Source organism: Pyrgilauda ruficollis, unplaced genomic scaffold (genome assembly GCF_017590135.1).
Source record: "Pyrgilauda ruficollis isolate IOZ18807 unplaced genomic scaffold, ASM1759013v1 scaffold165, whole genome shotgun sequence".
In the NCBI taxonomy this organism is placed as follows: domain Eukaryota; kingdom Metazoa; phylum Chordata; class Aves; order Passeriformes; family Passeridae; genus Pyrgilauda; species Pyrgilauda ruficollis.
In genome coordinates, this window is record NW_024515320.1 from 1,600,158 (window position 1) to 1,621,869 (window position 21,712).

At 51.5% G+C, this 21,712-nt stretch overlaps 2 protein-coding genes across 5 annotated transcripts in view; one reads left to right on the plus strand and one right to left on the minus strand.

The window, feature by feature from the left end:
• The first annotated feature begins 16 nt into the window (after positions 1–16).
• On the plus strand, positions 17–8,453 carry SLC66A1 (solute carrier family 66 member 1). 2 transcript variants are annotated; one of them, XM_041463482.1, is made up of 8 exons: positions 17–465; positions 799–986; positions 1,611–1,740; positions 2,195–2,282; positions 3,342–3,493; positions 4,250–4,342; positions 4,728–4,845; positions 5,295–8,453. In XM_041463482.1, the coding sequence occupies exons 2-8, from the start codon at positions 817–819 to the stop codon at positions 5,324–5,326; spliced, it is 783 nt and encodes a 260-aa protein (XP_041319416.1). In that variant the 5' UTR covers positions 17–465; positions 799–816; the 3' UTR covers positions 5,327–8,453. The 2 variants fall into 2 exon arrangements, with proteins under 2 accessions (XP_041319416.1, XP_041319415.1); XM_041463481.1 differs by having other exon boundaries at positions 18–465; positions 4,728–4,913; positions 5,176–8,453.
• CAPZB (capping actin protein of muscle Z-line subunit beta) overlaps positions 7,919–21,712 on the minus strand; it is a 67,454-nt gene continuing 53,660 nt past the window's right edge. For 2 of the 3 annotated variants that reach the window (XM_041463491.1, XM_041463488.1), the window contains exons 5-10: positions 20,351–20,492; positions 19,719–19,835; positions 12,949–13,014; positions 11,847–11,923; positions 10,619–10,731; positions 7,919–8,788 (exon numbers count right to left, since the gene is read on the minus strand). In XM_041463491.1, coding sequence (XP_041319425.1) covers positions 10,629–10,731; positions 11,847–11,923; positions 12,949–13,014; positions 19,719–19,835; positions 20,351–20,492 — 505 coding nt within the window. In that variant the 3' untranslated portion in view covers positions 7,919–8,788; positions 10,619–10,628. The remainder of the gene's footprint in view (positions 8,789–10,618; positions 10,732–11,846; positions 11,924–12,948; positions 13,015–19,718; positions 19,836–20,350; positions 20,493–21,712) is intronic. The other variant, XM_041463490.1, reaches the window with a different exon arrangement.

A 21,712-nucleotide genomic window follows, 5' to 3' on the forward strand; every position in this document is an offset into this window, starting at 1 on the left:
CGGCCCGGCCCGGCCCGCCCCGGCCAGCCCTCACACGGCGGGGCCAGGCCCGGGCACGCCGAGCTCGGGAAAAAACAGCGACCGGCTGTGGGAAAGGCAGTGCTGGGAACCCGCGGGGAGCGTGGGGAAAAGCAGCCACTTTCTGAAAAGGCTCGCTGATTTCACGCTGTGAAAAGTTGCCGGCAATTCTCAGGCAACTTCCTGAGAAAGCGGCAGAGGAGCGGCAGGGCTGGGGAGAGCGGCGGGTTTGGGACAGCGTTAGAGGAAACCCGGCAGGGTTTGCGAGAACGGCGAAGGAAACTGGGCAGGGTTTGGGACAGCGGCGAAGGAAACCCGGAGGGTGTCTGAGGAGTTGCGGATTTGCAAAGAAAAACAGCCCAAGTTTCAAAAAGAGCGGGCTTTCAAGGAAAAATACAGTTCCGAGCCGCGTCGGTGAAGAGGCGAGTGCCGGTGCTGCGAGGACAGGTTGGGTTGATTTCGACTTCTTTTTTTTTTTCTTATTTTCTTTTTCTTTTTTTATTCGGGTTTTTGGGTTTTTTTCCCCTTTTCCCCTTATTTTCCTCTTTTTTTTTCCCTTCTTATTTGTTCTTTATTTCTTCTTCTTTCATTTCTTCTGTTTCTCCTTTGAGGCCAGACGCTGCCAGGCTGGCAGCAATCCCAATAAAGGTGTATTATCCACTAACGATCCATTTTTCCAGCATGAGCCAGTTCCCGGCGGAGCCCCAGACCTGTCCCTCCCACAGATACTTCGTTCCCCAGTGTTGTTAAATTTTCCCTGTGTTATTCCCTTTTCCCCAGCGTTATCCCGGCGGTCCCATGGCTGCGCGGCGCTGGAGGGGTCTCCCCTTTGGGAATCTCTCTGATTGTCCCAACGGCTCCCGCTGGATCATGGATGTGTTCAATGAGTGTGCCCAGGACAGCCGGGATGTCGCCAGCATCGTCCTGGGGCTGGGCTCCATCGTCTGCTTCATCGCCGCAGCCTTCCCGTGAGTATTGCTCCCGACTCCCCGGGTACCGCTCCCGAACCCCTGGGTACCGCTCCCGAATTTCTGGGTACGGCTCCCACATCCCGGGCAGCCCTTCCCGGGGGATGGCAGACATCGAGCCGCAAGCACAAGGTGCCCGAATTATTAAATCCCCCCCGGCGCAAGCAGCGAGGGCTCGGCAGATTTCGTGTGGGGGAGCAGGCAGCACAGCCCAGAGCCCCGCTGCTGGCCGCGGTGTTGTTGCTGTGCTTGTCGGCCGGAATGTCCCACGTCAGGCACGTGCAGGGCCGGCAGGACAGGTCACACTGCAGAAGGAATGTCCCCAGGAGCCCTGGGGTACTTGGAAGTGCTGACACAGGGTGGCTGCGGGGCACGTGAGGAGTCGCGGTTCTTTTGCAACCGGAGGGGAGGATCCTGCAGCTGGGGTCATCCTCCCTGCTCCTCCCACAGGGCCCTCGGTGAGCGCCGGTGGGGCTCAAGAGTTCTGCCTGGGGCCAGGGGAACGTGTGGCCTTGCATTTCCTGCCTTGACTGCGTTGGGATCCACAGGAATCCTGGGGATGGCTCCCAGCTAGCGCTGAAGCAGCTGAGGGTGATGTTTGTTCCCCTGCCCAATGCTCTGCAGGCAGTTCTACCAGGCCTGCAGAACGGGCATCATGGACCAGGCTCTCTCCATCTATTTCCTGCTGGGATGGCTGGGCGGAGACCTCCTCAACCTCATCGGTTCCTTCCTGGCTGATCAGCTGCCCCTGCAGGTACCCGGGCTGGCTCTCAAACACCCCAGCTCCAGGGAGGAGGGAGGGGCTGGCAGCTGCTTTATCCAGCATTGGGAGCCAGAGACCCAAACTGTCTGGGATGCTCCCTCTTTGCTCCGAAGAAATGCTCCCCTCTCCCATTCTGGGCTTGCTCGCTTTTCCCCTCAAGGTGTGGTCCATTCTCTCCGAGGGATGCTCCCTCCTTCCTCCCTGGGGATGCTCCCTCCTTCCTCCCTGGGGATGCTCCCTTCTTCCCCTCTTGGTGTTTTCCCTTCTCTCCCAGGAATGCTCCCTTCTTCACCCCCGAGTTACTCCTTTCCCTCCCTCTGGGGCCATTCCCTTCTCCACCCCGGGACACTCCCCTCTCCCCCAGGGACACCAGGAGAGCAGGGAGCAGTCCTGTGGGACCATCCCAGGTCCCCGTGGGTGTCCTCACCACGTCCCCTCCCCACAGGTGTACACAGCCATTTACTACGTGCTGGCAGACCTGGCCATGCTCTCCCTCTACTGCTACTACCGGCTGAAGAACGGGGGCAGAGCCTGTGAGTTGGGGCAGGGTGGGGCCTCTGCTCCCCTGGGCACTGGGAGCTGAGAGGGGGGCATTCCAGGGCACTCTGGGAGCTTGGGAGATTCCAGGCACAGTTGTTAGATGGTGCCTCTTATTGCTTGCTGGGTTGATTTTTGGTTTTTTTCGCTTGGATAATTTGAGCCCCTAAGAGAGCCAAAGCCAACAAGCAGCTAAAGGCTGGGCCTGGGGCTTCTGTAGCCCCTGTTACCCCCAACCCCATGGTATCCAGGCTGAAAACAACCCCCCATGAGGCTCATGGGGCACAGAATTAAATAAATCCCCCACAGTTTCACGGTGACTCCACCTCAGAGCTGGGAATCACAGAACTCCTGACTCGGGCAGTGCTGGAAGGGAGAGGGGGAAGTTTTCCCACTGTTTCTGGGCCAAAACTTGACAGGGAAGTTCATGTCTGTTCAACTGGAGTGAAAAGGGAACCTGAGCAGTTCTTGCAGTGTTTAAACAGACAGAGAAAACAGAGAAGATCCCCTTTCCACCACTGCTGAACACCAAACAGGCTCCTTGGGAATGGGGTGATTGTTTAACTTAGTAAAGACACCTAAAGTTATTCGCCAGTTGGTATTTGACCCATCAGATGCATGGTTTTGTTAAGCTGGAGAGCTTGCTTACTGAATATAATCACTAAAGACTACTGAAAAATAGTAAAATACTACTAACAAATAAGCCACAGCAGGGCTTGCTCTGGCAGAGATTTGAGAGTGACTTAAGACAGTGAAATCTTCTAGTGGGGATGATTCTATGGAGCCCTAAACCCAAAGAAACCGAGATGAGAGCAGTTTCCTCCCTGATAAGGTACAAATTGGGCACATCACTGGGAGATAAATCACATCTGTCACCCACAGCAGCCACTGCCCCATCCCTTGGTGAGATAAGAGAGAGTTCAGAGGTTGCTCAGTCCCTTGGTGAGATAAGGCAGAGTTTGGAGGTTTCTTCACCCCAAGAGGGTCCTGGCAGCCCCGGGGCTGTTGGGGGTTGCTGGGCTCTCCCTGATCAGGCTCTGTCTGCCTCTCTGCAGTCCCTGCTCCCATCAATGCAGCCTTTGTGTTCCTCTCCGTGGGGTCCCTGTCCAGCCTCTCCCTCCTGGGCAGTGCCAGCACCGAGGCTCCAGGAGCCTCCTTCAAAGGGAGGTCTCTGCTGTCAGCTCCTGGGGATGAGCTTGGACCAAAGGTGAGCCACTTCCTAGATCTGGGAGATGGGATAGAGGTTCGGGTGGGGATGCCCTGCTGGATGCTGTGATCCCAAAAAAACCACCCTGGACCCCACCACGTGTTTTGGGGTTAGGGGCTGTTCCTATTTTAGGGCCAAATTGTTCTGCAAGGAGACTGTTAGTCTAGGAAGATGGCACTGGAAAGAGAACTTTTCTAAAGATTCCTCCAAAATTCAGGAACAGTTTGCTGCAGGATTTCAGGCATTTCAGGGCATTTTTGCTTCAAACACTGCTATGGGCCTGCTCAAGAGTCAGCAAAGCTCACATTTCCCACATCTCTGTTTGCAAACAGAGTTTATCTCAGATAGCTGCATAGGATGGACAAAAAAATGTGGTTCCTATGTTCAGGAAATTTGTAATACTTCTCCCCTTTAATCCTTTTTCCAATTATCCACATTTATATATATTACTGAAAATCAAACAAGCAAGAAAGTGCAGCAAGGTAACTCAGTTGGCTGAAACTGAAAGTAGGTTTGCAGAACAGTTTTGCTCTGGCAGTAGAAAAGGACCTGTCCAAGCAATGCAAATAAACCCAATTCCCGTTACAACAGATTGCACTGGGTGTTTTCCCGTGGCAAGGTGAACTGTAATTATCAGTTGTAATTATCAGCGGGCTGTCAGGAGGGGAGCTGGGCACCCGCGGGGCTGGGTGTGTCTGTGCTGGGGCTCTGAGCACAGGGGCTGTCCCTGTCCCTGTCCCCGCCCCTGCCTTGCAGCCTTTCTCCAGGACTGAAATCATTGGATTTGCCATCGGCTCCATCTCCTCCGTGCTCTACCTGTGCTCCCGAGTGCCCCAGATCTGCACCAACGTGAGTGCCCAGCCTGACACCCCGGGGCTCCTCACGTGTCACTCCCAGGGGGCTGGGGAGTCTCCTTCCTCCCCAGAGGGTTCTCCTTTCTCCCTGGGCTTCTCCTTTTTCCTCTCTGCTCAGAGGTCCCAGGCCCCATCTCTGATCATTCCATAAGGGACTACTTCTCTGTATTTATTTTTCTCCCCTCCCTTTAACTTGCTGATATTTTGAGGGTGGGGATTTCATTTTGTCTAATTTACAAGCCAAAAGGGAACTAAAAGACTCTCAGCATTGAGTCACCACTTCTCTTTTTTAATGCTGGGGGAGAGCATGATTAATAGCACATTGTAGAGAGATCTAGGAGAGCTGCACCCAAGCTCATCTCCTCTCCCTCTTTTCCCAGTACCAGAGGAAATCCACCAGCGGGGTCTCCTACTCTCTCTTTGCCCTGGTGATGCTGGGGAATTCCCTGTACGGCCTCAGTGTCCTCCTGAAGAACCCGGAGCCAGGCCAGGGCCAAGGTGACTACATCCTGCACCACCTGCCCTGGCTGGTGGGCAGCCTGGGCGTGCTGGCCCTCGACGTGGTTGTATCCTTTCCCCTGGGCTGGGATCCCCTCCTGCCAGCAGGGCCTTGCAGGGAGTGGGGCGGGCAGGGCTGGGCAGGAGGCTGGGGTGGTGCTGCTCCCTGGGAGATCTGTGCTGCTGCACCGGCTGGGAAACGCCTCAGCCCCTGCTGTGCACTGAGCTGCCTGTCCTGTTCCCACCTGTCCTGGCACAAACTCAGGGTGCTGACACCCAGTGCATCCCTGAGATCCCCCCCGAGTGTGCAGAGCCTTGACCTCTCCCCAGATCTCCTTCCAGTTCCTGGCCTATCGGAAAGGACGGCCTGGCACCCTCGAGGAGAGGGGTGCTCTCCTGGGGGAGCCGGATGAGAGCTCAGAGAGCTGACAGAGGGACCTGCCCCACAGGGAGAGGAGGAGGAAGAGGAGGATGCACATGAGGAAGGTGGCCTTAGGGCTGGGCACACCAGCCCCTCCATCCTGGTGGCTCCTGGCAGAAGAGGCCCCGAGGCCGTGGGTGACACGTGGTGCTGCCGAGGCGGTGGCAGAAGATGCTGCTGGGACACCTAGTGCCTCTTTGATACCAATGATGCTTTCAGGATAAAAGGGAATTTTTGGATGCCTCAGTTGCTCTTCGCTGCTCCAGTGCCCCACAGCTGAGCCTGGTCACTGCTGTGTCTGCCAAGGGTGATCTGGAATTTCCTTAGTGCTGAAAAACATGGGGAGAGCCTGAGTGGGGTGGGGACAGGGTGACTGACCTGCCACAGACACAACCCTGTGACCTCACAACTGCCCCCTCAGCTCCTTCTGGAAGACACACAGGGCTGGATCCAGTGGGGAAGGAGCAGCAGAACCAAAGAGTTCAGTCCACACCTATTTTAATTAGCACGGCTCACCCATCTATAAAACACATCCTTCCCCACCTGCGTCCTTTGGTTTCATTTTGCTGCTTTACCTGGCAGCTCCTGCCTCTGCTAATGAATCTCACAGTCCCATTTCTCTGACTTCTCTTTTTTTGCCTCACCCATGTTTTAATTGCATGGATTCCTTGGGGAAGTTGCTCCATTGCTGTTCCCCAGCAGAAGAGCTGCTTCTCGGCTCGCTCTGGTTTTCACTTCCTGCCCTCTCTCCATGATGAATTTATCAACCTGACAAATTTATCCTCAACCTGATGAATTTATCCTCAATCTGATGAATTTATCCCCAGCACTGTTGAGTTTATCCCCCTCTTGGGGCCCTGAACTCAGCACAGTGCTCCTCGAGCAGGGAAGGACAGGAAGAAGGGCTGGGCTATCACAGCTTGGCCTTGTGAAAACAAGAGCTTTCCTTTCCTGCAATTCCTATCAGCTCTTCCTTTTGCTTCCCTTTCCCCTCTCCAGCTCCCTTCCTGATACCCAGCATCGTGTCTCTTTTGGCTTTTGCTCCATTATCATTAATTTATGGTTCCTCAGCCAGTCTGTGACATTTGTCCTTCCCAAGGAAGTTACTCTGCTTTGTTCTCACACTGAGGACACCAATCCATGGATCTCACATTAAATGGGATTCCAACTGCTCAGTGCCACCAAGCTGCAGCAGCAGGTTCATGGGAACCCAGGCTGGGCCAATTCTTGGGACTGAGCCAGCTGTCTTCAGAAAGGAGATGTATTTTTCAGTCTCTCTGAGGCCCTTGAACCAAGTGAGTGAGTTTTTACTGGATTAATTAAGGATTCTGCCCCTCCAGATTCACAGGCAATGGGACTGCTCCCTCATCCTGAAGCAGCAGCATTTCCTGTCCTGTCTTACCCCGGGAATTGTAGAACAGTTCATCTTTTTTAATCCAAACCATGAGCAAATCCCTCATCTCTGCCACTACAACACAAAATAATTGAAAATAGTTGTCACATACTGGCTTTTCCCAACCCTGGGCAAAGAAGCTCTGCCGTAAGGAGGAAAGAGTGCATATATGTGTATATGTGTATATATATATATATATATATATATATTTGTGTCACAGTCTGTCCCCACAGGTGCACCTGAAGCACCAGTTAGGTACAAAGCTGATTGACTCTGACTTTCCTTGGGCTGGGCAGGATGAAGCAAGGTGAGCAGCTGCACCCAGAGCTCACACACCCACAGCCCCAGGGTGGCTGCAATTCCTGAAGCTCTCCCAAGGTTCCCATCCCTCCAAGTCACTGCTGCAGCCCTGTCCCTGTGATCAGGATTTTGCAGAAGAATGTTAAAGCAGGAAAGGCCATGCAGGAGCAACCCCCTCTGAGGGAGAGGATAACTGAAAACCTCAGCAGATCTCCCCCTCCCAGGCTCCAGAGCTCACACAAACATCTCCAGCTTCAGGAAAGGTTTGTGCTGGGACAGAACCGTGAGGCTGCAGCCAAATCCCAGAGTGGAGTGTTTCCTGGGGAATCCCAGCCTTTCCCAGGCTGTGTCCCACAGGAGCTCCTGCAGGCTCTGGGTGAACTCTGGCCACGTGCAGGAGTCTGGGTGGGACACAGGTCGTGGTACAAAACCAAACTGGAGCACATTAATTAAGCCCTGTTAATGCCAACAGTGCCCACTTGCAGAGGGTCACAGGGCAGTGCCCAGAGCCAGGGCCAGGAAGAGCCCAGCAGATCTTTCTGTGCTTCCCCAGGATTAGGTCTGGTACAACCACAGCCTGGCAGGGAACCCAAAGCTGTGCCAGGTCCCTCTGCCCAAGGGCTCAGGAGGAGACGCTGGGGGAAGGTCACCAGTGACACAGGAGGAGCTTTTGGGTCAGGGATGGGAGGAACCACCCACCCCAGCACAGCTGCCCTGCCCCGGGCTGCACACAGGAGCCCCCAGGCAGACCCTCCTCCCCTGCAGATCCACGTGCTGGATGCCTGGAGCATCAACCCCAGCACCTTGGAAGGGCAGCAGAGTGAGTAACACAAGGCCAAAGAGCAGAGGGACATCACACCCCCTTCCAGACAAACATTTCTGGATGTGGGACAAAAAAACCCCAAGAAACCCTGCAAGGAACGAAAGAGAAACAAGGAGGACACGATCACACAAACATCTTCCTGGGGTTTTTTTTGGTTGTTTTTATTGTTTTAGTCTTTTTTTTTTCCTTTTCTTTTTTTTTCCATTTTTTAGTATGGAGGCTCAAGTATCAGATGTAGATTCAATTTAAGCTTTACAAAAAAAACAAAAAATCAAAACAAAAACCCCTTTTGCATTCCATAAAAATTGACAGAAAAGCGCCTTGGAACCAGGCTATAGAAGAGCAGAACTTTCAGCAGGTCTCGAAATCACCATCTCCTGCACATCTGGGTTACTCAGTATTGTACAACCCCAAGGAACACCCTCTCTTCCCTCCCTCCCTCCAGCCAGCCCCTGTGCCCAGCCCCCAAACATACGTGGAATAGATTATTTTTCTTTTTTTTCTTTTTTTTTTGTTTTTCCAGTTCTTCCTCTTTCACACACCACAGTATTTAATAAATTTTTGTTTTACATTTTTTACACCAATGTAACAAAAGGCAGGAGGGGTGAGGGAGGAAAAGACAAACAATGATCTGTGGTGATGCATATAAATGGGGGAGGGTGGGAAAGGGGAGAGAAAAAAAAATAATACATGGACTTCTACAGAAACATAGCCTAAGGTCTCAATAGTAAAATGTGGTGCAAAGTAGGCCTCAGAGACTGAAAAAGTTTGTACAGCTTTATTCATGGGGAGAGGATGGCGCTGCATGGAGAGTATTGGATGCAAATCGTGACGTGACCAACAGAAAAGGGCGGGGATGATTCTCTAGGAAAGGAATCTAACGAGTGCATGGCATGGCTGGTTAGCACTGACAGGACTTTAACTTTGCTGCTTCCTCTTCAAAGCCTCCACCAGGTCGTTTTTAAGAGCTTCTTGTTTTGATTTGTCTGCAAAAGTCTGCACAGACCTGTGGGGAAGAAGGAAAGGGGGGTCAGAGGCAGGGCAGGGCAGGGAGCAGTCCTGGGAGTCAGGAGGAAGGAGAAGCCCCTGAGCCCAGGCTCAGCTCTGCCTGCTGGGGCCCGGGAAGCAGCAGTGACCGCCAGAGAACACAAAGCAGAACCCGCTGCGGCAAGGGCTGGCACCAGAGGCTTCCCCACAGCCCCGCTCGGCCCGGCTGCCGCAGGGAGATCCCCGGGGTTTCGGGTTCACACTGAAGAAGCCCAGCGCCCCACAGCCAAGGGTTTAGCTCCTGCTGCCCCCAGTCCAGAGAAAACCCAGCCCCACCTGGAGAAGGGCCGGGCTGGGGAGCTCTGACCCTTCTGCAGGACCGTTCACCAGGGTGGCCTCGGAACCTCCCGCCAGCCTTTGCACCGCTGGGAAAAGCAGCCGGAGGTTCTGCTCTCAAATTCGCCTTTTTTTGTACCTTCCCTAAGGAACGAGTAATCAAAGCAGCTGAAGAACAGAGACACTGTCACCAGGTTATTGCAGGGCTTCCCTTTGCCTGAAAGTACAGAGGAAAAGCTCCACCTTTCAGGAATCACCTGGGATCGCTGCCTGTGGAGGAACCTCTGATTTCAGTAAGACAATAAGAAATTTTCACTTTTATAAAGGCCCCTCTTAAATAAATTGATAGAATGGGTTCTATCCAGGACCAAACTTTTCCAGAGTGGCTACCACAGAGAAATGGGAGGATCCAGTTGGGAAGGATTTCTCCCCACCTAAACTACATTTCACAGCCCTTACAGCACCTGGGAGAGTGAAGATTTCCCTGCCCATGGCAGGGGGTTGGAATTGCAGCCAAATTTAATTGCAGCCAGCTTTAAGGGCCAACCCAAACCAGTCTGGAATTCTGTGATTCAGAGCAACCTCATTTTCCCTGGTTGCTGTCTCCTGTAAACAAGGCTGCTCTCTGTGGTGGTGATTTTCCAACCATTTTTGTAACAGTATTTCCATTCTCTTGTCTCTGGAGACTTCTGCTGCTTTAATAAAAACATATACACTTATATTTGCATTTGTCATAGGCTGAAGAAGTGGTTCTTGGCCACTATCAACAAATAGTGAGTTTCCTCCTTCGTCAGCTGAATGTGTTTGAAAGAACATCTGTAACTGGTTAGGAACTGGAGTGGAAGGTTAAGGTGGCTCAGGGTTAGTCACTGCCCTGACACTCAGAGCTCCAGAGCAAACGAGCACAGCAAGAGATCCCTCTGGAGGCTGTGCAGAGCAGGAGCAGGGGAGGCTGGCCATGTCTGAGTGAGCTTGAGCAGGACTGCACCTCAAGCTCCCAGGACACTCAAACTCCACCAGCTCAGGGGAAGGTGTGTGGGCGAGCACACGTTTACTCTGAAGTCATGGGAAGAACCGGTCTTTTTTTTTTTCCAAACTGTGACACTCCCAAGATTTCACTCTGCAGGGAGTACACTGGGATTACAGGGAATTTCTTCATGGAAGTGGTGTACCACAAGTGTAAGAAACTGCTGGTGCCCAAGGGACAGAGTCCTGGGGCTGCTGGATTGAATCAGCCCAATCCCAGGGCACTCCAGGCACAGGACCACGTGCTCCTTTCCTGCTCCCAAGCCAGAGTGCAAAGTGGTAAATCCTGCCCCAGTTCCGAGCATGAGGTTTCCATGGGGAGGAGAAAACACTGAAAACAAGAACCAGAGCCCTGAGACAGAGCCCAGGGTGGCTGGGCTGGCTGCTCCCTGCGGATTAGGGGTTAGTTCTTCCCGTTACCATGCAGGGGCTGGGCTGGTGAGTCCTGGTTTAGTGTTGGCTCACACCTCACAGGCAGCAGGGGTACCTGGATTGGTTTAGTTATCAGGCTGGATGTAGATCTGGCGCTGGGTCAACACTTGAGAAAGTTCCCTCTGCAACTGCTTATACTTTTGGTTGTCAGGAATAGCATCGATAGATCTACAGAGAGCAGTGGGAAACCAGGGAGCAAACAGGGAAAAGAACAGTCAGAAGAACTCAGTAACACAGAGCTGGGGCTCTGGGAACCTCCAGGGAGGAGAAGGGGACACACACAGGAGAGAAGGAGCAGGGACAGGCTGGAGGAGCCAGGGGCTCTGGGGGGTTCCATCCCAGGCTGCACACAGGGCCAGGACTCAGACTGAGGGATGGGGAGACACAGCAGAGATTCAACCACAACAGCTCAAGGCAACGTTCCCAAGACAAAGGCTCTATTACAGATTCCCTCTGATGTCAATAAAAGCTTCCTGGCTAAACCCTGCTCAGCACAAAGGAAACTGAGGCTGCTCTCACCCGGGCTTGGGGCAGAACCCAGAGCAGCAGAACCCAGAACCCCTCCCACAGGTCCTGCTGCTCCCTCTGCCCATACAGCAGCACCAATATTTAATTAATACCCTTTTTCTCTCTTCTTCCACTTCTCAGTGTGTGAAGGAAGAGCAGAGCATTTATTTGTGCCCTTTGGTTATTCTACATTAGCACACTGTGCTGGGAGGTCTCTCTGTACTTTAAAATGAAGTGATTTGGCATCACAGTTCTGTACTTTCTTCTGTGAGCATAAGAATTACCAGCTTGGGATTTCCAAAATTCATTCCTGTCCAGGAATGAGCAGGGGCTGAACAGTACAGCACAGTTTCCTCACAGAAAGGCACAGGAATTTAATATCTTCTCACACACTGCATTTTGACCAGTGGTGTTGAGAGAAAGACAGAATTTAAAACAAAGTCTAAGCCACAAACCACTCATGTCATGACTTAATTCTGGGACTATTTTTAAGGACAGTAGAAAGAGAAGACAGAATTTAAGTACAGCTTGCAGGACTGTGAAGAATAAACTAATGAAAAATAATCCAAAAATACAAGTGTTAGTTGGGCTGTTTTGGTCCTGGTGAGAGAACAAGGGATTAAAACATTGCTTCAGATTTCTGCAGTAGAAGAGTTCCCTGGACTCCACACAACAAATCCTGTCCCACAGCACAGGGAGGGGAAAACCAAGCAGCTCAAGGCTGGGGTGGCACTGCAGGGATGCAAAGGGTCCCCCACCCACTGCAGGTCCCTTACCTCAGCCCATTAACGATGTCCTTTGTCTTTCCAAAATAAATCTCATTCAGTGTACTTCTGATTTTGTTTTCCATGTCCTGGAAAAGAAAGTAGCACAGCAGCTCTTCAGTCTCCTCAGCTTTCGCGGGGATGCTGCAGCAGCAGGGTCTCTGTGCCCACAGCCCCTGGAGCACTGCCAGCACTCAGACCCCCCCAAACCCCCGGGAGCAGCCCCTGCTCCCCTCCCAGCACCGGGGCTTTGTTCCTCTCTCCCCTCCCAGCCCATCTCTGCAGGTATGGGAGCTCTGCACCACGAGAGGGCAGCTCCTCCCCAGCTCTGCACAGAAGGAAAATGCACCACCCCAGCCTTCCCCAGCAGCTTCCTGGCACTGACTAGCTCCAAGAGCCCAGCCAGTCCTTCAGGAGAACCAACAGCCCAGAGCTCTGTGCCCAGGGGTGACTCGGAATTCTTGACTTGTTCTTTACAGCTGCACGACAGAGCTCTGAGAGAGATCTTGTAACAAAGCAGCTTTTTTCATTGCTTTCACTCCAGCAAAAAACTTAAAAAAGGATCAAAAAAGAAGCAGCTGCCTTTCTTTAATTTCGCAGTTCCCTAAAAATGCATCATAGTTGAGAATTTCCTCCTTTCTTGGCTAAAACAATGAAGAAAATCTGGAACACCTTCAGTCAGGACAGTGCAGTGAAACCTTCTGAGCAGCTCCACTCCTTGTGCTGAGCTCCCAGGACTGAGAGCTGCTACAAAACCCAACACCAAACCCAATTCCAGGGGACTCCACAAGCACTCGATACACACTGAACTTTCAGTCCAAGGGACAGTCCTGTGTAACAACATGACTTGAAATAATTCTCCCCAGAAGTGGCTGCAAAAGCAAACATGAGGGTAGGAAGCTGTTCACTGGTGCTCAGGAATGGACACCCAGGCTCCAGGGAGTCCCTGCAGTGCTGAGCACGAGACAAGGGCCAGAGGGTGGCTTTGTACCCACACACACAGGAAGGGATGGAAAGGGGAGGAACAACAGGAATCAGTAAGTCATTTGTAAAGAAAAATGCAACAGAATTCTGAGGAATGGGACCAAATGTGGGCAGAAGAACCTGCACTCACCTCTACCAAGCGCCCGATATTGGCTATGTGTGGGGAGGAGTCACTCACAGTCTCATCCTTCTCCATCTGGAAAGGAAAGCACAGATCCATCCATCACAGGGAATCTGGGGGCAGGGCAGGGTCCAGCAGGGCTGGGAGAGGGGGGTCACCAACTCACTAACTGTGTGCCAACACAGGAGAAGGTGCTGAGGAACTCCCAGCACTTCCACAGCACATGCTGTAGTGGAGATGCAGTGGAATAAAAGTCCAGGAATGGAGAGAACCCCTGGGCAGACAGGCCCCACAAGAGCCACTCCCTCCCCACTACAGAACAGCCAAGTGTCCTTAGCAGGAGAAATTCAGAGCTGGAACACCTCAGGAGTGCAGTGACAGGACCTGGACAGGACACAGCTCCCTGAACCAGCTGAGATCTTCCAGCCCAACAGCAGAACTGGGAGCTGCAGCTGCAGCTCTGCTTGATTCCACCTGGCTCTGCCTGATGGAGCACCCATCCCATGGCCTGTGTGATGAGAAAGTCCACCCTCCCCAGCTCCTGAGGTGAAAACTGTGGCCAAGACACAGCCAAGTGTTGAACAATGAACATCAGACCCAGGAACCTCTGCAAGATTTGCTGAGACAGCAAGAAAACAAAACTGGGAGACAAATACAGTGGGAAGAACAGTCTTCAAAGGGTTTCACTAATCCCACTGAATTCTCTTATCCATCTGCTCCTATCCCTCCCTCAGGGCAGAGTTTAAAAATCTGGGCCAGCTACAGGTTTCTTCTAATAAGCCAAGGCTGTAACAGGCTTGGGGAAGCGTGTAATTTAGCTGGAGCCCCGAAGGCAAGAGATAACCTGGAAGAGGGGGAGAAGGAGCAGCAGGACCTTTCATTTTCCCTTCAGACTGTTTACATGGAATGGAAACACTGCCTGGAGAAGGGGTCCAGCTGCAGAGCAGGGACAATGCAAACCTGAACCACACAAACACATCCACACACCATGGGGAGCTGGGAACTATCAGCAAACTGCCCAAATCTGGGGCAGCTGGGAGCTGGCAGAGGGGCAGTTACTGCCACAGGCTGCCTGCTGAGCCTCCTCCACACCTGGACAGGCCCAGCTCCATGGTTAAGAAGCAGAATCTGAAAATAGATTTAAAAAAAAAACAAAAAAAAACAACCCCGTATATTATTACATCTCCATAAAAACTGCTGCCAGAAGGAAAACATTTTTATGTGCTCTGGAAGGCCAGATGTTACAAGAGGCTGTTTAATGGAGTGCAGAGTCAAGATCAGCCATGTCCTACAAACAGTTGGGTTTTGTTGAGTTGTTGGGGTTTTTAAAGGTTCCTTCCGGTGGCTGGCACTGCTTAGGCTGCAGCAGCAGCACCTCTGCTCTTAAATACGGGCTGCATCTGCTGGGAGGGGAAATCCCCTCTGCAGCCTGGGGTTAAGGGAGCAGCTCATCTCCCTCTGGCACCCCCCACCTGCCTGCTGGGCTCAGCCAAACCCCAGTCCCAGCCCAGTCTCAGTCCCAGCCCAGTCCCAGCCATCCCAAACCAGTCCCAGCCCAGTCCCAGCTCAGTCCCAGCCCAGTCCCAGTCCCAGCTCAGTCTCAGTCCCAGCTCAGTCTCAGTCCCCCCTCCTGCAGCAGCCCCAGGCCTGGCTCCCCTGCTGGCTCCCCCAGCCCCCTGCTCCAGGCTGACTCACAGGGACAGCCACTCCTCTGGGCCATCTCCAGGGTTGCCTGCTCACTTGGGATGTTTCCTGCACGGAACAAAGCAGCTGTCTGGGCCTTCTGTAAACATTTTTTTTTTTGAGGAATAATATAAAGAGGGACATTTAAGCTGGATAAACACTTTGTTTCATCATGAAAGTGTCTGAAAATACCAGCAAAGGTAGAAGGGAACTCATCCTCCATTTTGCTCCGAAAAGCCAACAACACCCACAGCTGCTCTGGCCACAGAGCAAAGTGAAAATCCTGTTAATGAAACACAAACAGCAACGTGTGCCAAGGGCTCCCAAAGCCACAGGCAGGCTGAAGGCTCCAGGTGGAAAATATGTGGAATTATTTGGATATCAGTAAGGCAAAATTTGGCCTGCCCCTCCAGCACTTATTTCAAACTATGACAATAAGTGGAGGTTGTGATCTCTGCAGGGTTTGCAGCGTTGTAGGAACCAGCTGAGAGCAGAGCCCAGCCTCCACAGAGATCTGCTCTCACCAGTGTGACCAAATTTCCCACTCCCTCTGCCAAACTGTCCAGCCAAAACCACGGGCAAACCTGGGGATGCCACACGACCTTGACCTGCCTCAACTCCTCTGCTCCTTTTTCTCACCTACCACAGAACTGAACCTCTGGGAAATCCACAGGGGACCTCAAAGCCCATCCCACTGCACCCCTGCCATGGCAGGGACACCTTCCCCTGTCCCAGGGGGCTCTGAGCCCTGTCTAACCTGCCTGGGACACTGCCAGGGACCCAGGGGCAGCCACAGCCTGCCCACCCTCATGATGGAAAAGTGAGGCAGAGATAATTCCCTGGACAAGCCCTGCCAGTACATCCTTGCTGTCCCTGCACCCAAACACTGCTCAGCTGGTGACTGAAGAGACTCCAGGACACTGTAACTGCTCAGGGGGAGCTCAAGGATCACAAGAAGATCCCACTGGTGGAAAAACAAAGTTACAACATCTGCAAGTCGGTGGGATGGGCTTTTCCATGAAAGCTGCCCCTGATGGAAATGGATGAGTCTCCTAATTGCTGAGCACAGGGACTGCCCTGGATGAGAAATGGAGAATGGCTCTGCTGGGGTGTCACTGAGCAGCAGCAGATGCCAGGGCAGCTCTTCCTGCAGGCAAGGATTGCTCTGTCTGCACAGTCCAGCCTTCATCCAGCTCTGCAAAACCTTCTGTCCTCGCTAGAGAGTGTTCCAAGTTCAAAACCCCACCTCTGTGCTTTCATCCCAAATCTCAGGCCTCACTTCCCTGTGACTTTACATCCTCCCCTTCCCACATCTCCAAATGTAAATAAACTACAGGTTTGCAGCCAAGTTCTTCCTCAGCAAACTGACTTCCCCAGGCTCATGCTGGCCCAGGACACACAGCCAGGCCCTGTGCAGGAGGACACCTCGGGAAGGCACCTGCTCGGGAGCAGGGGCTGCAGGAGCCCATCCAGCAGAGTGCAGTGCTGCCTGCTTGCCAGGAAAGGGAAACCTTCACATCTCCTTTGCACCAAGTGAAACAGGATCCCACAGCTGCTCCTTCCTTAAAGGAAAGTGCAGCCCCATGAGAGCCCAGGGTGCAGCCCAGGCCCCGGAGCCGGGCGAGCGACACGAGCCATTCCAAGGCACACAGAGGGACAGAGCCCAAAAGCTGCCAGGGAAAAGCATCTGCCAAACATCTGGCCTCAATCAGGAGGGCTGGGAGGTACCTGCAGTCCCCAGAGAACGTGCAAGGTAATTGAAAAGCTGCTGGCACGTTTCATTTCCCTGCAAGCCTTGCTCCCTGCGTCCTCTCTGGCAGGATTTATGTAGAACAACATTTATTCCTAAAAATTGCAGCCAAACCCCCCTGGGCAAAGGAGAGTCTCTGCCACACAGAGGCACTGCTGCAGCCAGGACCTGAAGAGGTTCCAGTGTGAAGATGTCACCTCAGCTTTAACTCTCCCCCAGTTTTCAGGGCAGAATTACAATCCATGGATCCTGCCTGGAGCTGGCTGAGAACTGACCTCACCCCCCAAGGTAAGTTAATGCCTGCACACACATGAAGCAATTATGCATACAGGTAAATTGTGTAAAGGAGGGGATGTGACAACACACAGAGCTTGTGCTGCACACTCCTGTGTGTGCATAAACACCCACTCCTGTACTGGATCAGGACAGAATCTGAAATTCTCTAATTGGACTGATACAGCAAAACCCTGAAATTCCAAAATGCGCCAGGCCAAGTAAATTAAAGCTACACCAAGGGGAGTTTTCAGCTTCCCAAAACAGGCTGAATCCTCTATGTCTCCCCCTTTCCTTATTCTGTCCACTCACAAATGTAAAATGTTTGTTTTTTCCTAGAAACAGAGACAACTCTTATTGTAGCAGACAGTCTCTGGGGACTGCAGTGGGGAAATCAAGGAAAAGTAATTCAAGGTACTGCAGGAGAGATGTCAACTCCCAGTGTAGAAAATAAAACAGACACAGGCCAGGGATGTGACCTCTGGGTAGCATCTACCCAGGAGGGACCAGCACGTGGCCCCAGGGCAGCTGTAGAACACTCCAAGAGAATCCCACAATCCCAGAATGGTTTGGGTTGGAAGGATCAAAGCCCATCCAGTGCCACCCCCTGCCATGAGCAGGGACACCTTTCATTGTCCCAGGTTGCTCCAAACCCCATCCAGCCTGGCCTTGGACACCCCCAGGATCCAGGGGCAGCCACAGCAACAAACACAGTGTCTTGGAGAGAGAGGAAAAAATCCTTCTCAAAAATTCATTTAGGAGCAGCCCAAGTGGGAGCCTTACAGGAACAAGCCTGGGGAAATTCAAGACAGCAGAGTTTTTCCAAATGGCCTCGACAAAGGCAACAAAACCCCCTGGCTGTGTGGGGTGCAGGGCAACAATCCCACCTGCAGAAGTGACTGCAGAAAACAGCTATTTCCAGAGCCTTACTGCAGCCCCAAGCTCAGCTCCACCACGTGGCACTCCCTGAGCTGCTCCTCTGGCCACCAAGTCAATCCCTCCATCAGCACTCAGCAACTGCCCCGTCTGCAGCCAGGAGGCCAAACTGGTTTTGGAGGAATGGCTCTGACCAGACTTCCCTTTCCAAGCACTCAGAGGCTGCTGTGCCATCAGGTTGTGAGCCAGGATATGACCAACACTTCAAAAGCTTCCTCTCAAACACAAGGACATCTGCTACTCTCATTTTAGGATCAAAGGTGGCCAAGTAGCTTAAATGCTGAGTTGACTAAAACTGTAGAAACTTACTGTGTACACAGTTTTTTCAAAACATTGCTGATACCTGTCAAGGTGAAACTGTAACAGGCTCTTCAAGAGGAAACTAAAACCAACTCTTGGTAGCTCAGCTTGCTGAAGGCTCCATAAAAGGCTGATCAAAAAAGGAGAAGTAAAACTTGCAGAGCTTGGATGATGTAGCACACTGGATTGAGAGCCAAGTCCAAGCCCTGCACTCAGGAGTTCAGTCCAGCTGCAGGTAAATTTCAGCTGGGGACAGAGAGCTCCTCCTGACACAGCACACCTCGGGGCAGTGTGGAGCCTGCAGTGCTGTGCAGGATCCTGTGCCACCCCAGCCAGCAGAGCCAGGCTGGGCTGTGCCCCAGGTCCTGTTTGTGCATCCTCACCCCACTGCTGCACTGCTCCTGACACTGAACCAGGCCCTGGCTTCCTGCACCACATCTGCATCCAAAGTCCTGCTGCTAAAATGATGACAGAAGCATGAATCTCCCACTGCAGCTTCGAGAGGGAAAGTCAAAGCAAACAAGGCCAGCACTCAGGCCAAGGTGTACTGAGGACACCCATTCTGCACAGGCCCTTGTGTTCCTTGGCACAGCTCATGCTCCAGAGGCCATGGCCAGAGTCAAGCCCTTGGCCTGCACTTCACAGCTCTGATTTACAGGATTAGCAAGGCCTGTGATTAAATATTTGTCCGGGTCACCATAACTCGGGTGTAATTACTGCAAAAAGAGTCAAAAAAAGGCTCAAAACTGTCTCCAGATGCCTTTTTCCTTCACTTGCTTTTCCATCAGCTTCTTCAATGTCAACAACTTGGAAAGAAAAATCACCCAGGCTGGGGCAAGCTGTGCAAGACTAAGCCAGTTTCAGCCCCTCTCTGCAATCCCAGACCCTCCTTGGCTTCACCTGGCTCAAACCTGTAGAGAACCACGAGGTTTTTAACAGAGTCTGCATTGTCCTTTGTATGGAAAGCCCCAGTCTGCCCTGGGAAGGCTCATAAAGGAGTTTCAGCTGCTGCCAATCTCTCCAGTCACTCCTGACCTTACAATGTGCCTCCTGTCCTGCAGAGTTTATGACTCTGCTCGAGTCAGTGGCTCGCAGAGCCCAGAGCCAGCCCAGCCCAGCCGCAGGGAGCAGGGGCAGGTGCCTCACCCCAGGCACTGCAGCTCAGCAGATCCTGCCTGTCAGGGACTGCAGCACTGCTGACATCTGCCAGCCTGGCACCTCCCTGGTGAAAAGCAGCTCTCAGGAGGCAGTCAAAATCATTGATGCTGGCACAAAACCCCCAGATGTTTAGGACAGATTTATCTCATTTTTTTAGGAGACTTTTAAAATCAGTGTTCTGGTACTGCAGGGAGAAAACACTGAAGGAAGATACTATGTAATTGATGTCCTTAAAAAAATCTTACTGCCAGTGCAAAATACAGGTTTGTGCTCAGTGGTTTAGATGGCTTTTAAAAGAGAGTAAGAAAAGAAGTCATCCTGAATTTTTATAATCCTATTGGAATCAAAGTGAGAAAGTGGGCAAATCTTACAGATAAAAATACCTGCAACACACACGGAAGAATAAAAATTCAGGAATACCAAAAGACACACTGAGACTTACAAGCAAGTCTGAACTCCTGCTGGATGTTTTGTATTTTTAATTGCAGGCCCCAGTGTGTCAAGCACAGTTCAAGGGGCTTTCTGGTAATTACACACTGCATTCACCATTCCACTGGGCTGCAGAACAGCAGGAGAAGAGATGTTTATGCAACACCTCACAAAACCAAGGTTCTGTGCCTGATGGGGCTGCTGGCTGGAGCGAGGCCAGGGCTGCCCAGCTCTGAGGACACAGCCTTACCTGTCTGGTGAGGCTGCCCCCCAGGTTCATGGTACCAGAGCCAGTTTTGTTGGTCTGCAGCCACAGCATCACTGTGGAGGTCAGCTTGTAATGGGCAGTGCGGCCACTGGACTTCTCCTGCAAGTGCAAGGGAACAAAAAGGGACAGAGGCAGAAGGTTAAAATCCCTCCTAAACCTAAATGGGGGCTGGCACACCCCACAAACAACAAGCCAGGTAAGTCTAACCCCACTCATGCAGCACAGTCTCTTAAAGACAATTCTAAGTGTGCTCATTCCTCTAATTTTCCAAAGCAAATCTAGTTAGAGCAATTCACTCTCCTAATACCTTGTTTTTATTGCCTAATTAGTGATATTCATCTGTAGCTCTTTATGTTAAAACTCCCCCCACAAACCCCCCCCACACGCACAGAAAGTAACATACTTTCAATTCTTCTGGGATTCTTTTTGATTACAGCCCTGACTCATCTCTATCCAAATTGCTTTGGGGCATTTTCAAAAATTAACAAGGGAAAGAAGTTTACAGCCCTGACACAGTATTGCATTGTTCAGTGGAACACCTGTGCTCCTTAATTGTCTGGAATTAACTGGGTTTTGTTTTCACTGGGGTGTATCAGCTGCCCCAGAGGCTGTACCTGAACCTCCACCACGTGGATGGAATCCCAGCATCCCTTAATCTTCTTTGATCCATCTCCAGCTTTCTTAATGAGGATCACCCCAGCAAAGCCATGATCCAGATCCCAGAGGTAGACAGAGGAGACTCCACCTTCAAAATACCTGCAGGATGCAACCCAAAGGCAAGTTAAAAGCAAGCAGGACCCAAGCCAGAGTCAGATATCGATAATAATAATCTTAAATATGCAGAATTTCTAAGTCCTAATACAGATTTGTTTTTTCTTTCAAGACAGCACACTCTCACAGTTATACACCCAGAAACACAGCAGTTCAAATCACTTCATAATGCAGAGAGTTTAATTACAAAACAACTGCACATGTCTCTGAAGGAGAATAAAGGTCTGGTGAGAACCAGAGCTATTTACAGATTTCTACAGGACTTGAGCAAACAATTCCTCTGATTCCAATTACCTACAACAGCTGGTAAAAGCACGAGCTACAAAGTGGGCTGAGAGTAAGGCTTTAGTTTACAATCTGGTCTTTTTTCCCCCTCTTCTCCCTTGCTATTGGCAAAGTCTGGAAGTTCTTTACAGCAAAGTTCACTAATTAAGACAAAAGGGAGCAAGTAAGTAACTTTATGTTGCTGCCTCAAAAGTCTGTGTGAAGCTGACACTGATTTACTGCAAAGGGGCCTGAAGTGAAACCAGGGATCTCAGAAATGTAGAGATGCTGTAGAGCTTTTATTATTCCAGCATCAGGTATGGGGTACAAGAGAAAGTAAGCCAGACTGCCTCAATCTCAGGTGTCTTTTGCTGAAAGTACATTCAGAAAACCAAGCAAGCAATGGGATCTGCAGAGCCCCACTCCCTCTGGGTGACACTGGTGCAGATGGAAAATGCACTTCACAAAACAATGGTAAACAACCCATCTGCTGGAAGAAAGAACTAATCCTGTCTTCTAGAAAACTGGAATTGCAACCCACAGCATTTTACCCCTTCCATTCTCAAATTACCAAAGCCATGAGGAGGATGAAGGAAAAGGGAATAATAAATACTCGTTCATGGCACACAACTCACATCTCAGGAGTGACCATGGCACACAAGGATCATGTAAAAGGAGGAGAGGAAACTTCATGAACTTCACCAACAACATGAAATGTTGGTAATCAGACTTTTCATTGCCTACAGGAGGGCAAAATCTCATCATCCAAAGACATGAGGAGCTGCCAGGACTGCCAGCTCCCAGTCTGCATTCTGCCTCTGACTGTCACACACACCTGGCAGTGACCACTCACTCCTCTTCTGCCAGAGGGGAAATTATCCCTCACGGCCAACATGAACAAATTATCAAATCTTCCCACCTCTGTGCTTCCCTCCTTCCTA